The sequence below is a fragment of the Apodemus sylvaticus genome, chromosome 11 (assembly GCF_947179515.1).
Source record: "Apodemus sylvaticus chromosome 11, mApoSyl1.1, whole genome shotgun sequence".
NCBI lineage: Eukaryota > Metazoa > Chordata > Mammalia > Rodentia > Muridae > Apodemus > Apodemus sylvaticus.
The window spans coordinates 79,795,791-79,812,152 of NC_067482.1; the positions used below are offsets into that span (position 1 = coordinate 79,795,791).

Sequence of the window (16,362 nt, forward strand, 5' to 3'; positions counted from 1 at the left end):
CCTCAGTTGCAGAAAGACTAATGCTTCCTTGGGCACCACAGCACCCGTTTATACTAAATGAAAACAAAGACTGGAACTATTGGTTTAAAGATAACTTCTACTCAGGCTGTGTTGAAACTAGGCCTCTAGGGACGTTAATGGAAAACTCCAAATGGTGGAGTCTTCAGGAGTCTGATGGGGCCTGGACATAGTCTCTACCGAGTGGAGATCAGGAAGTTAATAAAGCACCCAGTGCAAAAGCAGGTCTCATGAACAATTTACATTTATTTGCCGACAGCTGTAGTTAAACACACTTCAAACACAGCAGAAGTTAGAGTCTGTTTGCACAGTGGAGCCACTGCTTGCCAACACACTGGTGGTCCATGAAGAGTAACTTGAAACTCGTCCTTAGGCGGAGGCCCCAGCTCCAGGCAAACAGCTGGCAGGTGACTGTTCCTTCTGGCCCCGCGGGGGCAGGGAATTACTCCTTGTTCTCATATTTGTGCTTTATATGTTTCCACAGTTTCTGCATTTAAAACACATGGCAATTCATTGTTAATATTTGCCCTCACATTTACAACAACTCTCGCTGTCTAAAGAAAAGAACAGAGAAATTAGTGTCATAGTAATTAAAAATGTAGTTGTGCTAGGCGGTGGAGGCACACATTTTTGATCCCAGCATTTAGGAGGCAGAGGGTCTCTGAATTCAAGGTCAGCCTGGTCTACAGAGTAAGTTTTAAAACAGCCAGGATTACATAGATAAACCCTGTCTGAAAAAAACAAATTCCAAACCAAACCAAACCAAACCAAAACAAACAAACAAAAAAAAACCATAACTAATCACTTATACTTCATTAACCAGGTTAAAGGCAAGGGAAACCAGCACTTTTACAAGAAATGAAGGTAGGTTGAAAGAATGGTCCCAAATTCTATTTTCCTTTTTTTTCTGGTTTTTCGAGACAGACAGGGTTTCTCTGTATAGCCCTGACTATCCTGGAACTCAAGCAGGCTGGCCTCAAACTCAGAAATCTGCCTGCCTCTGCCTCCCAAGTGCTGGGACTAAAGGCGTGCGCCACCACTGCCCGACTCCAAATTATATATACATATACATATACACACACACACACATTATTATTGGTTTTTTGGATTTGGTTTTTATGAGACAGGGTTTCTCTAGAGCCCTGGCTGTCCTGGAACTCACTCTGTAGACCAGGCTGGCCTCAAACTCAGAAATCCGCCTGCCTCTGCCTCCCAAGTGCTGGGATTACAGGTGTGTGTCACCAGCACCGGCTCCAAATTCTTTAATTATTAAAAAACAGTGCCTAGAGAATGCCTAGCCTCCCCCCCCCACCTCAATTTCACACGGAGTCACTTTTTATTCTTCACATCTAAATTGGTTACAATCCTCATTCCTAGAAGCACTGGAAAATGGGTGAATTCTGACAATGCACTTAAGACAAATTTTGATACTTGGAATGCTTATAAAAGATCAGAGTGGCAACACTTTTATATGGACAGGAAGCTACCTCACCAGAAGAAATATGTCAAATAGCCCTTGGGGTCAGGAAGCCCTGAGGGGGCTGGAGAGACGACGGTGGTTAAGAGCACTCTGGTTGCTCTTCCAGAGGACCTGGGTTCAGTTCCTAGCACTCATATGATGGCACAAAACTATCTGTAACCCCAGTCCTAGGAGATCGAGCATTCTAGCACACATGGTGTACAGATGATATACATGCAGACAAAACATTTGCATGTAAAATTTAAAAATAAACCAAAAAAGGTAAGAAAGGAAGGAAGGTAAGAAGGAAGAAAAATCAGTGGAGGAGGTGGTGGTGCAGGCCTTTAATCCCAGCACTCAGGAGGCAGAGGCAGGAGGGTGAGTCTGAGGCCAAGCCTGGTCTACCAATCTAGCTCCAGGACAGAAAGATATACACAGAGAAAACCTGTCTTCAGAAACTAAAAGAAAAGAAAACCAGTCGATGCACATGCTGGCCATCAGTAACAAGGCTTTCCCAATACAGTCGCAATCCCATGACATAAACTATGCACAGAATGTGGAACGGTTAAGTCAAAGAGGGCTCGCCATTTCCTACTTTATAGTCATTTCCACATTCTCCTAAGACATGCAGCGAATTCTATCTTTCAGTGGTATCGTCAAGAATGAACCGTAGCACCTCATCTGTATCCCAGATCTTTGATCTACTATGATCTTTATTCAACAGCACGGTTAAGTGGTAAATTCCAGTATTGTCAGCTAGGGCTTGAGATTTCATAGCCTCCACTTTTAATCCAAAGTGCCTGCGTGGGCGGCCTTGGGAACTGAAACATCAATTTTAAAAGACCAGCTACATAGTCTACGGAGACCTACTATTAACGACTGCCCTGCTGAAATCTGCCCTTTTAAGTATCAAGGGCGGCAGGAGTCGGAGTTCCAACTCACCACCGACTTAATGGAGTGGTTCAGACCCGTAAGTCCTCTGTTGTCTCAGGAATTAGCTTTTGCAAATGACTATGTGGAACTGTACGGCAGGACGTACCAATACTCCCAACCCCTGCAAGGTGGGGGTCAATGTGAGACTTAGGACTCACACCATGTCAAGCGAACTAAATGTATTCAACAGGCACAATTCACCCACTCCTGGTAAGACTTGAGTTCCGTCCTTCCCTCCCTCCCAGTCACCCTTCACACGGGCCCAAGGTCAGGATGGCTCAGGCCCTCACCCCCTCGTTGATGTGCTCGTAGACCGCATCTGCACCCTGATCGAAGGCGCGCTCGAAGAACAGGGCTCCCACTGCGATGGTGAGGGCGAAGGTGGAAGACCTGCGGAACAGCAAGGAATACAGACGCGAAGCAATCGTCGGCGACGACATGTTAACTCACTGCCAAACTCGCGCCACTGCGCCTGCGTAGAGCCTAACGTCTCACTCCAAAAGTTTCGACGCGCACTGCTTTATGGGAATTGTAGTTTCTCTGTATATCAGAGTCGACGTTTTGAACCATTAAAGAAACTGATAATGTGCACAGTGTAACAGATTATTACAATGTTCGTATTCCACACAACCAAAATTTGATAAGACTTATTTCTCAGTTTTTCTCCTCAACCATTTCCTGTGTTTGACTATTTTGAACTACAACTCCCGAAAGGCCGCTGGCTTACCCATCTTCCCCAGCGTTGTCTCGCCTTAGCATTCAGCTTTCTCGGTACCATAGGAAGGACTACGAATCCCAGCGTACAGAGCGCTGCGCGAGGACACAAGAGGAGGAGCCCGGAGCCGTCTAGTCGCGGAACCAGGTATATCTGGCTAGACGTCGGCGTCCAAGTTTTAACCTCTTTATTTTAAAGCGTTATCAGCATTTTCTGGCATGGGGAATGGATAGAGAGGCGAGGGGACCTGAGTTTCTGTGGCTTCATCTCGCCTGTGAACTACTCCAGGTGTAGGCTTTGGGGTGGCAAAAGTCGGGTCCTGGGAGTTGTAACTCTTCAGCCATACCTCAGGGGAAAAAGTGGCTTTGCCCTTGCTTCCTGTTCTTCTGATCGTAGGCTTTGAAGCCAAGAACCCTGGCCTTGGAGGCGGGTGACCCGGCTGTAAAAGGCACCCTACAGTCAGGAGGCAGAGGCAGGTGGATCTCTGAGTTTGAGGCCAGCCTGTCTACAGAGTGAGTGCCAGGACAGCCAGGGCTACACAGAGAAACCCTGTTGCGGAGGGGGATGGGGAGAAGACACCCTACAAATACTTTTCTGAGGATTCCCTCTGGGTCTTGAGATGGTCCCCAGGAGCTCTGGCTGTGGTGCGTGGACGATGGGAAGCTCAGCACTTTTGGAAACTAGTACTATGTGAAAGCCAAATGCTTGGACAGGTTGGTTGCTCTTAAGAAACCTGGGTAGCCGCTTAATAGAGGACTGAATGAATATATTGTAGCAGGATAAACAGGATAATGTTTGTGCAAAGTTTTAGAGGCAGCTGCATTGCTGAGGTGCTTGAGAAAGTGTAGAGTGGCCTCTAATGAATAGGTGACTTGAAGTCTTCTCTAGTCTGGCCTTGAACCCTGGGTAAGGAGTTGTTTTTCCTGAATGCACTAGGGAATTATTGAAGGATTTTAAGCTGGAATGTAACAAGGTCTAATTTACATTTTAATGTTATCTTTCTGACTTCTTGGTAGAGCATAAACTGAAGAGAGGAAATTAGAGTAATTTAGAGTACAGAGGATTAGAATAATGGTCAAATTTAAGATACATTTTGGCGGTAGAATAGACAGTGCAAGCTAGCAGAGGTGAGTAAGAAAGGTGGAATTAAGAGGTGGGCTCGATTGTGGGTACCTTTAGTCTCAGCACTCCAGAGGTGGGTCTCAGAGTTCAAGACCAGCCTGGTTTACAGATTCCAAGACAGCTGGGGCTACACAGTGAAACCCTGTTCTGAAAACCCAAACCAACCAACCAAACAAACAAAGGAATTACATCTAGAGATAAATTAAGATTTGACTACTGGGACTAAATGGTTTGTTTGTTTGTTTGTTTGTAGACAAGGTTTCACACTTGTTCTGGCTTGTCTGGAGCCAGCTACATAAATTAGCCTGGCTTTAGCCGGGCGTTGGTGGCGCATGCCTGTAATCCCAGCACTCTGAGAGGCAGAGGCAGGCGGATTTCTGAGTTCGAGGCAAGCCTTGTTTACAGAGTGAGTTCCAGGACAGCCAGGGCTATACAGAGAAACCCTGTCTCGAAAAAAAAACCAAATTAAAAAAAAAAAAAAAAGAGAGACAACAAATTAGCCTGACTTTGAACTGCTGGTGATCCTCCTGTCTCTGCTATCTCTGGAAGGCTGAAATTAGAGACAAGCACTACCATCCTGGCCTGTAAATTGTGTGTTTAAAGATTTGTTTTTGGTTATTTTAAATTATGCATATGTATGGGGAGGTGAAGTAATTACCTGTGCTTCTGAAAGGCAGTACCCTCAAAATCCAGAAGAGGGTGTGGCATCCCCTGGGGCTGGAGCTGGAGGTTGGGAGCTATCAAATATGGGTGCTGGGAACCAAATTAGAGTATTATTACATGCTCTTAACAAGATCTCCAGCTGTGTTTCATGTGAGTTGTTCCTTAGGTATGAAGTAGAAACATCTAGAACAAATGGGGCTATGAATCTGAACTACAGAGGACCAGTCTGAGCCTGGGATAAGGACTTCAAACTGGACATGATGGCATAGGACTATGATCCCAACACTTGGGAGGTGGAGGCAGGAACACAATTCAAATTTATCCTTAGCTACATAGTATTTGAGACCAGCCTGGACTACATGAGCTTTTTCCTCTTAATTAATTAATTAATTAATTAATCAATTAAACCCCAGAACTGATGTCTAGGCCTAACAGGAAGTGGTGAGCCTGCAGGGAAAGACTACTAAAGCTTTGTTGAGCATCGACAAAAGACCTACAACAGGGGGCCAGAGAGATGGCTCAGCGGTTAAGAGCACAGACTGCGTGGTGGCTCATGCCTGTAATCCCAGCACTTGGGAGGCAGAGGCAGGCTGATTTCTGAGGCCAGCCTGATCTACAGATTGAGTTCCAGGACAGCCAGGGCTACACAGAGAAACCTGTCTCAGAAAAAACAAACAAAAACAAAACAACAACAACAACAACAAAAAAAGCACAGACTGTTCTTCCAGAGGTCATGAGTTCAAATCCCAGCACCCATATGGTGGCTCACAACCATCCTTAAAGAGATCTGATGCCCTCTTCTGGTGTCTGAAGACAGCTATAGTGTACCTACATATGATAAATAAATAAATCTTTTTTTTTTTTTTTTTGGTTTTTTGGATTTTTTTGGTTTTTTGAGACAGGGTTTCTCTGTGTAGCCCTCGCTGTCCTGGAACTCACTCTGTAGACCAGGCTGGCCTCAAACTCAGAAATCCGCCTGCCTCTGCCTCCCAGAGTCCTGGGATTACAGGTGTGGGCTACCACCGCCTGGCAGTGACCTCCTTTAAAGTTTGCTATAGAGACAGGGATTTATGCCCGGCATAAATCTTTAAAAAAAAAAAAAAAGACCTACAACAAACTAGTTTGGTTGATGGCAAGTTAGTTTGAAGGGCAGGGAATTAAAGGTGTGACTTGTTTTGACTTAACTTTTATATTCAAAAAATTATTTTTAAATATTAAAGGGGTTTATTATTTATTTTTCATATATATGAAATATATTATTTATTTTTCATATATATGAAATATATATTATTTATTTTTCACATATATGAAATATATATTATTTATTTTTCACATATACCACATTTGTGCATTTTATCCCCTGGAGATAGAATTGTGAGCTGCCATGTGGGTACTTGGGACCAAACCCAAACCCAGGTCCTCTGCAAGAGAAACAAGTGCCTTAACTACTGGGCCGCCACTCAGGCTTTGTCATGGCGTCGTCATTTTGTTTTTGTTTTTGTTTTAAAACTGGGTTTCTCAGTGTAGTCCTTGCTATCCTGGAACTCAGTTTATAGACCAAACTGGCCTCAAATTACAGAGATCTGCCTGCTTCTGCTTCCCAAGTGCTAGGATTAAAGGCGTGTGCTGCCACCACCGGGCTCCATATTTTTATTGTTGAGACAAGATCTTATTATGGAATTCTGGCAGACTTGGCAGAATTCACTTTGTTCTATAAACCACTCTGGCCTCTAACTCAGGGGTTAATGTGTTTCTGCCTCCTGTGTGCTGGGAGTAAAGGCATGGACCAGCACACGCGGAGAAGTTTCACTTGTTTAAATAGGTTCTCAACATGTGGGTCAAGACTCCTTTGAGTCAAATGGCTATTTGACTCCTCACAGGGGTTGCTGAGACCATTGGAAAACACAGACATTTACATTATGATTTATAACAGTAATGAAATTACAGTTATGAAATAGAAATGAAAATAATCTTAGGCTTGGTCATCACCACACCATGAGGGACTGTGTTAAAGGGTCACAGCATTAGGACGGTTAAGAAGTACTGACTAGGGTCTCTTCTACATAACCCTGGCTGTCCTGGAACTCAGTCTGTAGACCAGGCTGGCCTCATCTCACAGAGATCCATCTGCCTCTGCCTCCCTATTGCTAGGATGAAAGGTGTGCACCATCACACCCAGCTTTAATTTTATTTTTTAATCTTTCAGGATAAATTGCACTGGAGAGATGGCTCGGTAGTTAAGAGCACTGCCTGCTCTTCCAGAGGTCCTGGGTGCAGTTCTCAGCACCCACATGGTAGCTCATAGTTGTCTGTCACCTCAGTTCCAGGAGATCTGACACCCTTATTTAGACATATGTGCAGGCAAAAAACATCAATGCACATAAAATAAAAAATGTTTAAACATAAAATAAAACCTTTTTTTCATTTTTTAGGAACGTGGTGTCAAATACCTTTAATCCTAGTAAATGAGAGGTAGATGAGGCATATCTCTGTGAGGTTGAGGCTAGCCTGAGCTACATAGCAAGTTCCAGACCAGCCAGGACCACATAGTGAAACCCAGTCTTAATTTCAGTCTTAATTTTTTTTAAGCCAGGTGGTAGTGGCACACACCTTTGATCCCAGCACTTGGGAGGCAGAAGCAGGTAGATCTCTGATTCTAGGTCATCCTGGTCTACAGAGCTAGTTCCAGGACAGCCAGGGCTACACAGAGAAACCCTGTCTTGGGGAAAATGAAATTTTGTTTTTTTTTTTTAACGTAATTGTTGGGCCAGGCATAGTGGAGCTTAGCTGTAATCCCAGCACTCTGGGAGGCTAAAGCAGAAATAATGAAGGCTTGAGGCCATCCCTAGGCTATGGAGGGAGATTGTGTCTCAGTGGGGAAAAAAAAATCCTCAATGTTCTATATCAAATTTTAGAGAAATCAGAAAAACAACCGTAACTTTTTTCTGATTAATTTTTGAACTCAAGTTGAACAAACTAAATTCCTCTAGACACTCAGCTCCACTTACAGTTTAATTACAATCCTTCAAACATTCAACTGCATTTATAATTTTAATATATTTGATTTTCTTTTTGAGTACTTGGGATGTATAACCTAACAAGCTCAATTTCCCCAAGGATTCTTAGTTACCAGCAAACCTAATTAATTAAGCTTATGCTGAATTTAAATTTCTTTCAAACAGTTCAATAGTTTTTAAAATTGATTGTGGATAGGGACGCAATTCATAAACACATTTTCATATAAGCTTCTTAGGTATTTAACCCCTTCCCTTTCCTGTTATTTCCAAATACACATATAATCTTGCTTTTGCTTTGCTATTTTATAAGCATATATAGTTTTATGTATATGTATAAAATCTAGGCCTTGCAGATGGATGGAATATGATAATTGTTTTTCTGAGTCTGACTCACTTCCCTTAAAATGATGCTTTCCAGTTGCATCCATCTCCCGTAAATGACATAATTTTGTTCTTTATGGTTAGGTAAAATTCCATTGTGTACATGTCCCATTTTCTTAATCCGCTTGTCTGCTGATGGGCACCTAGGCTAACCCCATAGCGAGGCTATTGTTGCTAGTGGGGCAGTCCACGTGTGTAGGTGTCTGTCGTGTGTTGATCATGTACTTCAGGTATTACCCAAGAGCGGTATAGCTGAGCGTATGCTAACTGAGGTTAGTTTTGCGAGGAGCCATTGTGCTGGCTTCTCCAGTGGCCGGGCTAATAAACACTCCTGCGGCTGTGTGTAGAATAGGGCTTGCTTCCCGAGCCAGCTTCCCGAGTGTTTGTTGTTTCCTTAATGATAGCTGTCCTGACGGGTGAGGTGGGACCGTGCAGTACTTGTTTTGAGAAAGGAGCTCTTCTCTATGTAGCTATGGCTGTCTTAGTACTCACTGTGTAGACGAGGCTAGCCTTGACCTCACAGTGATCCACCTGCCTCTGCCTCTGCCTCTGCCTCTGCCTCCTAAGTGCTGGGATTAAAAGCATACCCATGCCTGGCAGTGGTGGTGCACACCTGTAATCCCAGCACTCTGGGAGGCAGAGGCAGGCAGATTTCTGAGTTCGAGGCCAGCCTGGTTTACAAAGTGAGTTCCAGGACAGCCAGAGTTATACAGAGAAACCCTGTCTCGGGGGTGGGGGTGGGGGGGTGGGGGAACAAATCCAAAAAAAATACAAAACAAAACAGCATACCGCCAGCTTACTATTTTTTTAATTGAAAGAATTTTTTCACATAATGTGTGTATGTGTGTGTGTGTGTGTGTGTAGTTGTTTGTTTTCTGAGACAGGGTTTCTCTGTGTAACAGTCCTGGCTGGCCTGGACTCACAATGTAGACTAGGCTGGCCTTGAACCATATAGTGTATTTTGATGATTTTAACTGTCTTCCAGTGCCTCCCAGGTCCTCCCCAACCCCTCTACCTATACAACTTTATCTTCACTTTCTCTTTTCTCTTCCACTCCCCCACCCCACTTCATTGTTTCAACTTTGTAAAAACTTAGAATACTGACAGCAGATACTTAGAATACTGACAACAGGCTCTAGATCTGGGGGTTAACTCAGTGGAGTGCTTACTTAACACAGACAAGGCCTTGGCATTGATCTCCAGCATGGTGTAACCTGAGAGTGAGTTCTAATCACTTAACCAGTAATCTCAGCATTAGGAAAGTGGAGGTAGGAGGATCAGAAGTTCAAGGTCATCCTCAACTTCGTAGAGAGGTTGAGACCAGTTTGAGCTAAGTAAGACCCTGCCTTACTCTGCACACCCTCACCCCACTCTATCCCTTAGGTGATGTAAGAATATAGGGGAAGAGGGGGTAGACTCCAAAGTCACTTTTTTTTCTTTTTCCGAGACAGGGTTTCTCTTTGTAGCCCTGGCTGTCCTGGAACTCTCTCTGTGGACCAGGGTGGCCTCGAACTCAGAGAAATCTACCAGCCTCTGCCTCCCAAGTGCTGGGATCAAAGGCCTGCGCCACTATCCCCAGTCACTTTTTTTTAACACCTTGGGTTACTCTAACACATAGCCAGAGTTGCTAATGTCTCATCCTAAAGCCCCAAATCTTATAGCTGTTACTGACACAAGTCCTATCAGTCAAGTAGTGTTTTAGCCTTAGGGTTTTGTTTTGTTTTCTGAGGCTGCTCTACCACTGCCTGGCTAACCTTAGATCTTAAATCAGAATTACAATGATCATCCATCAGATATTTAAGATATCAATTATTTTTAATGTTAAGAATGCTTTTAAATGCTCAGTTTCATAGGTTTGTGCTATGTAGTGTTTTGAGACATGGTCTGGCTCTTTAGTCCAGGCTGGCCAGGAAGTTGAGACCCTCCTACCTCAGCTTCCTGAATGCAGTGGTTAATGGCTTACACAGATTATTCCTAGGGTCAGGATGAGCACAGCGACTCTGATTTACTCTCCTACCTCTTGATTTTTAAGCTCTTGGGATATGAAAAAACTTGTTCAGTAAGAAACTGTCTCCAGGGGCTGGAGAGATGGCTCAGTGGGTAAGAGCACCGACTGCTCTTCCAAAGGTTATGAGTTCAAATCCCAACACCCACATGGTGGCTCACAACCATCCTTAAAGAGATCTGATGCCCTCTTCTGGTGTGTCTGAAGACAGCTACAGTGTACTTACATATAATAAATAAATCTTAAAAAAAAAAAAAAAGAAAGAAACTGTCTCCAATTCTACAAATTGTGCTACGTGTGGACTTAGAACTACTGCCTCTTCTGTGAGCTGAAGTATTGATGATCATTTCTGACTGGAACTCAAGTCCAACAGTTTGTGTTTGGTTAGAATGTTCCTAGTAAGGTCTGCCTTCTGGATGTAGGGTGAAGTTTATTCTTCTGGGTTCTATTCTTACAGGGAATCTGGACACATGGTTAAAATACAGATTTCTAGGTCATTTTCAGATCTGCTAAATCAGAATTTCTGAGACTTGGACACAGGACACAGTTTTGAACAGGAAGAGTAGGTGTTGAACCCAGAGCCACTGTTCTAGCCAAGTGGTGTGTGAGTGTGGTGTTTGTGTGTGAGTGTGATGCTTGTGGTGTGTGTGTGTGTGTGTGTGTGTGTGTGTGTGAGAGAGAGAGAGAGAGAGAGAGAGAGAGAGAGAGAGAGAGAGAGAGAGAGAGAGAGAGAGATGTATAAACAATGCCAAGGTACATCTATGGAAGCCAGAGGTCAGCTTTGTGGTGTCTTCTCTCTAACTATGTGGATTCCGATGATTGAATTCAGGTCATCAGCCTTCTGTGAAATTACCTTTACCCAGCAAGCCATCTCACCATCTCAAGACTTCATTTTCAACAAGGTTCTCACATGGGAGCCATAGGCATCTTGAGCAGGACTGGTTTTAGAAGGGTTGGTTAGTGCAGGGTGGGTGAGCCAAGGGGCCTTGGCTACCAGTGAGGAAGTGAGGTCTGACCTTGCACCAGCAATGGCAGGCAGGAGGTGGGACAGACATGCCCTGGAGTCCAGTATTTAGTTCAGGAACCTCCTTCAGACTATTTTCGCCTCTCCTATTTGGAAACTCCAGCCTCCTGAGACCTGTAATCATCTGATGAAACATGGTCTGAGCTCGTGGTCCCTGGAGCTCAGAGCCAGGTGCAGCCAGCCTTCACTCAGGTTGCTAGGCCAGGTTGGTTAAATCAGGGTTTACCTTGACACTCACCTATGGGAGCTGAAGGAAATGTTTCTTCTGTCCCTTCCAACATCCACCCAAGCTGATTCGTTCAGGTGAGCCAAGTCCTCAGAACCATCTATGGCAACCTCCTAAGTGGGGAAGAGCATCCTTGTCTGACAGACAGCCTCGCATGTGTCAAGCAAATACTCTACTACTGAGCCACAATTCAGTTCCTACTTAAAACTATTCAAAATCGGGGTGTGGGTGTGGGTGTGTGCACGCGCGCATACCACTTTTGTGCTTGGTGCTGGTGGAGATCAGAAGAGGACATTGGATTCAGTGGAACTGGAGATAGGGATTGTGGTGAGGGATCATGTGGGTGCTGGGAACTGAACCCTGGCTCTCTGCAAGAGTAGCGAATGCTCTAAACTAAACCACTGAGCCATCTCTCCAGTCTTCTCCTTTTGGGGGGTCACAGGTTCACACTATGAAGTCATGACTGGACCAGAGCTTGCAGTGTAGACCAGTCTGGCCTCAGACTCACAAAGGTTTGCCTCACCCTCCAGTGTGCAGGGATTAAAGGCATGACCACAGTCTGTACAGTCCCTACTTTTTGAAGGGAATATTTTTAGTTTTAAGGGTTTTCAAACAACCTACATTAAATGTAGAACTTCTTATAAGAATAGCAAAATGCAAAGTGAAAAATAAAACATATTTCCTGAGCCAGGGATAACCATGGTAAATATTCTGTGTTGGCTCTAGTCTCTGTATTTGTGTGGAGAGTCTTTTTTTTAAAGATTTATTTAATTTTATGTGCATTGGTGATTTGGCTGCATGTATGTCTGTGTGAGGGTATGTCAGATCTCCTGGAACTAGAGTTGTAGACAGTTAGGAGCTGCCATGTGGGTGGTGGGAATTGAACCCAGGTCCTCTGGAAGAGCAGTCAGTGCTCTTAACTGCTGAGCTATCTCTTCAACCCAGAGAGAAAATCTTTTGCCTTGAGAAATGCTATCCTGTTGTATGGGTAAGTTGATAAACTGTTTCCCATTTAACAAGTAAATATTTGTCCAAAAATTTCCTTGTACTTTATTTGTATTTTTTTGAGACAAGTTCTTGTGTGTCCCAGGCTGGCCTTAAATTTATTATCTACCCAAGGCCAGCTTTGAACTCTGATCCTCTTGTCTCCACCTACTCTGCTGGCATTACAGGCATGAATCACCCACCACACTTAGCATTTGTTGTGCTTTTGTGAGATGGTCTTGTTGTTGCTCAGACTGGCCTTAAACTGCTGGGGTCAAGAGGTCCTCTTGCCTCAGACACTGACAAGTAGTTTAGTGACTGGCACCCACCATTGAAGTGTGGCTCACGCCCTGTTCACAATGCTCCCAACAGCATTGGATGGTGGTCTATGGGTGGTTTAGGGACCAAAATGAGGGTAGAACTGTCACATCAGACTTTGTGCCTTCAGCTCCCACCCACCCCTGTGGCACTCCGAGCAGTTTGTTGGCATGGAGCTAGCAGTGGCCCCACCAGCTACTCTTGGAGCTGCACAGTTAGATTTCAGTGTCCGGATCAGCTTCACCACAGTCACAAAATGTGGAGAAGCCAGGTGTCACCCACACCTTTATTCCAACAGAGGTGAGCAGATCTCTGTGTGTTCCAGGCCACCCAGGGGTTCATAGTGAGAGCCCGTCTCACAAACAAATATCCTCCTGCAACCAAAAGTGCTTAGGATTTCAGACTTTGTATCTGAAAAGACAGGTTTGGCTTTCTGAGCATCATGAAGATTTTCAACCTTGAGCATTTTGGGTTTTCAGATTAGGTTGTTCAACCTGGGTCCTATGATTTTGTGGCCTTCTGTGTCTTGGAGGATCCTGGGACAAAATCAGCCACCCCCAACACATCAGGGGTCCAGGGACTGAGAGCAGGGACCATGGTAAGGTATGAACCTTGCCTGGAGCTGGGCGGTGGTGGCACACGCCTGTAATCCCAGCACTTGGGAGGCAGAGGCAGGCAGATTTCTGAGTTCAAGGCCAGCCTGGTCTACAGAGTAAGTTCCAGGACAGTCAGGGCTACACAGAGAAACCCTGTCTCAAAAAAAAATCATTTACTCCACAAGGTCTTATTCTATCCTAGCTAGTTGGAACTCACTATGCAGAAGAGGCTGGTTTCAAACTCGCACATATGCCACCAGGCAGAGCTACAACAAACTTGTTACCTGGTGCTGTTGTGAGGGTCAGGGGCTCAGGAGTAGCTTAGCTGGAGGATTCCAGCCTGACTGTCGGCCAGGGCTGGAGGATTGGCTGTCAGGAGGCACTTAGGAGTGGACAGGCAGGGGTGGTGGGGGTGTCTCAGCCCCTGACCACATGGGCTTTACTGTCAATACTGCTCTACCCTCAGACCGGGAGACTGATTAGAGAGAGAGCCAAGATAGAGGCGGAGTTGTAACTTGTCCTGGGAAGTGGCCTGTCACTTCTTGGTCACATAGACAAGTTGGAAAAGCCAGGAGGAAGAATCGCTGGGGTGTAGATAGGGTCTGGCCGCTTCTTCCACAAGTGGCCACTGGATACCACTGGTGTGCCAAGCTGCCAGCATGTGACTGGTCCTCACAAGCATCTCAGAAATAGTGTCATTGGCCCAGTTCCTGGATGAATGCCCAGCCCAGGGGCAGCGCAGGTGGAGTTCAGGTTTCACTGAGGAGTTAGCTTGCTGGGAATGCAATGAGACACTTTCTCCCAGGAGGGAAGCACGGGACTAAGGACTGGGTGAGAAAGGTGTGTGTGCAGTCAAGCCCTGCAGTACCCCAAGTGCTCCTATATCCAGGCACCCACAGTCCGTGGTACTTCCTGTGGAGTAGGGTCCTGAGCAGACAACCTTGGGCTGTCCCCATAACCAGTTCTGATCCCTTCGATTCCTGACAGCAGACACAGACACGGCCCTGGGACCCTGCCGTGCTACTCATGGGCATGTGATAGAGCTGTGCTTTCTGATGTGCCTGAATTCCAGGGGCACCATAATGAAAGAAATGACAGCTGAGCTGGACGGAGCATGTGGTGAGCGCAAGGCCAGTATGATTAAGTCCCACACCAGCCAAGGCCAGACCCTGTGCCAGAGCCACCTCCACCCTCTAGATGCAGGCAGTGGGAGGAGCTGTACTGGTCAAGTGCAGTGCCTGCCTCAGAGGGGCAGTGGGACAGGGCACAAGCTCTAGAGTCCTGCTCTGGGGTACTTCAGCATGGAGGGGCCCCAAGGTGAGGCACGGGGCTCTCAGCATTACAGGTTCAGAGCCTTCTGAGACACTGTTAATATCACTAGCAATAATTGTTGCCATTATTGCTAACTGCAGGCTGTGAGCAGGTCAGAAGTACTGAGGAAGTTCTCCTGAGCAGAACAGACCTCTGTAAAGGACCTCCGTAAAGGCGAAACAACAATGGAACCAGGCTAGGGATAAACAACTTGGTTGTAGGGTGCTCCCTGGTGTGCATGCTCTGAATGGCCCACAAGAGAATAACCCTGAATGCAAAAAGAGATATCAGCATCCTCTAGCATTGAATTTGACTGCAGTTTTCAAAAAGTAGCCTTGTGTGGTGGCACAGGTGCACACCTTTAATCCTGGCACTTAGAAGGCAGAGGCAGGTAGATCTGAGTTTGAGGCTAACCCGGTCTACAAAGTGAGTTCCAGGTCAACCAGGATTACACAGATAAACTATGTCTCAAAATACAAAGTACTGAATATGTATTTTTTGACATTCCCTAAACAATACAATAAAATAACTGTATCTATAACATTTACATTTACTAGGTATTATAAATACTCTCGAGATGATTTAAAATATACAAGAGGCTGTATGTAGGTTAGATGCAAATTCTGTGGCATTTTATATAAAGAATGAGCCTATCGAGGTGATATCCGTGATAGTCCTGGAACCCATCCCTTGTGGATGCTGAAAGGCTTCATCAGCTTAGCTGTGGGACCCTGGTTTTATAGCTAAGGACATACTCAGTACATGAAATAACTTTGCAGAGGTCATTAGCATTAGACTCTGCTGTGTGATCCCAGAGGGTGTCTCACTGTCTTAAGCATTGTTCCTTAGTCATGAATAGCCAGCCCTAGCATCTGGCCTAATTCTGGGGAGCCAGCATAGTGGGGTAGCTATGGACGTGGTTCCTGGAGTGGGCTGGTGGTACCACCTGTGTTCCTGGTAGGGAATGGGGTTGGATCATTCTGTGTTCTGGACAGGGCCTAGCTCACACTGCTGAAGAGGAGGATGAATCATGGTGGAGAAGGCCAGCTTAGCCAGCACCCCATGCTGCTGTCTGTCCCCATCATAGGTACTCCAGCTGTCCCCTTCTGATAGCTCAGGGTCAAGGCTGTGCTCTGTCCAAGGACGCCTGGCTATGGCGTGAGTGTCTCTGTTTACAGTGTGGCAAGATGCTGGACCTGGCTAAGAGGTTCTGCAGGCTGCCCCTTATGTGCCCAAGCCCTAGTGGGAGGCAGTTGGATCAGAAGCCTAGAACTTCTTGTCTGGAGAGGTCACCTTGCTAAAGGCTGCTCCTGCCAACACATGGCTTTGAGCTCCTGGCTGTGGGGACAAGCCTGAGAGAGAAGTGAAAGGCACTAGCATCTACTGTTCCCCCTGGGCAGTCAAGGCTGTGGGCAAGAATAGTGTGGGGGTCAGCTCTTTTGGGCTGAGAGTCCAGGCCCACCTCTGCCTTCTGTGCTGTGGACTTCAGAAGCTCTTTGGTTCTCTCTTAGACTCCCTTGCCTTATCTGGAATGTAAACTGGCTAATTCAAGGGGTCACTTGAATACTGATACCCAGTTTCAGCAGGCCT

At 45.6% G+C, this 16,362-nt stretch overlaps 2 protein-coding genes across 3 annotated transcripts in view; one reads left to right on the forward strand and one right to left on the reverse strand.

The window, feature by feature from the left end:
* Positions 1-244: 244 nt before the first annotated feature.
* LOC127696553 (cytochrome b-c1 complex subunit 9) lies at positions 245-2,902 on the reverse strand. The gene is made up of 2 exons (XM_052199371.1): positions 2,701-2,902; positions 245-505 (listed from the first exon to the last, which is right to left on the reverse strand). Exons 1-2 carry the CDS (start codon positions 2,848-2,850, stop codon positions 461-463), a joined length of 195 nt encoding a protein of 64 aa, XP_052055331.1. The 5' UTR covers positions 2,851-2,902; the 3' UTR covers positions 245-460.
* A 268-nt stretch (positions 2,903-3,170) lies between these two features.
* Zmat5 (zinc finger matrin-type 5) overlaps positions 3,171-16,362 on the forward strand; it is a 31,076-nt gene continuing 17,884 nt past the window's right edge. For both annotated transcript variants that reach the window (XM_052198840.1, XM_052198841.1), the window contains exon 1: positions 3,171-3,272. The gene's annotated coding sequence lies outside the window, so the exon portion shown is untranslated. The remainder of the gene's footprint in view (positions 3,273-16,362) is intronic.

Excerpts from the sequence above, each read along its gene's own strand:
- LOC127696553 (XM_052199371.1), bottom strand. The coding sequence starts at position 2,850 with ATGTCGTCGCCGACGATTGCTTCGCGTCTGTATTCCTTGCTGTTCCGC. Across the intron at positions 506-2,700 it reads ACGAGCACATCAACGAGGGG|AAACTGTGGAAACATATAAA; the intron begins GTGAGGGCCTGA and ends TTTTAAATGCAG.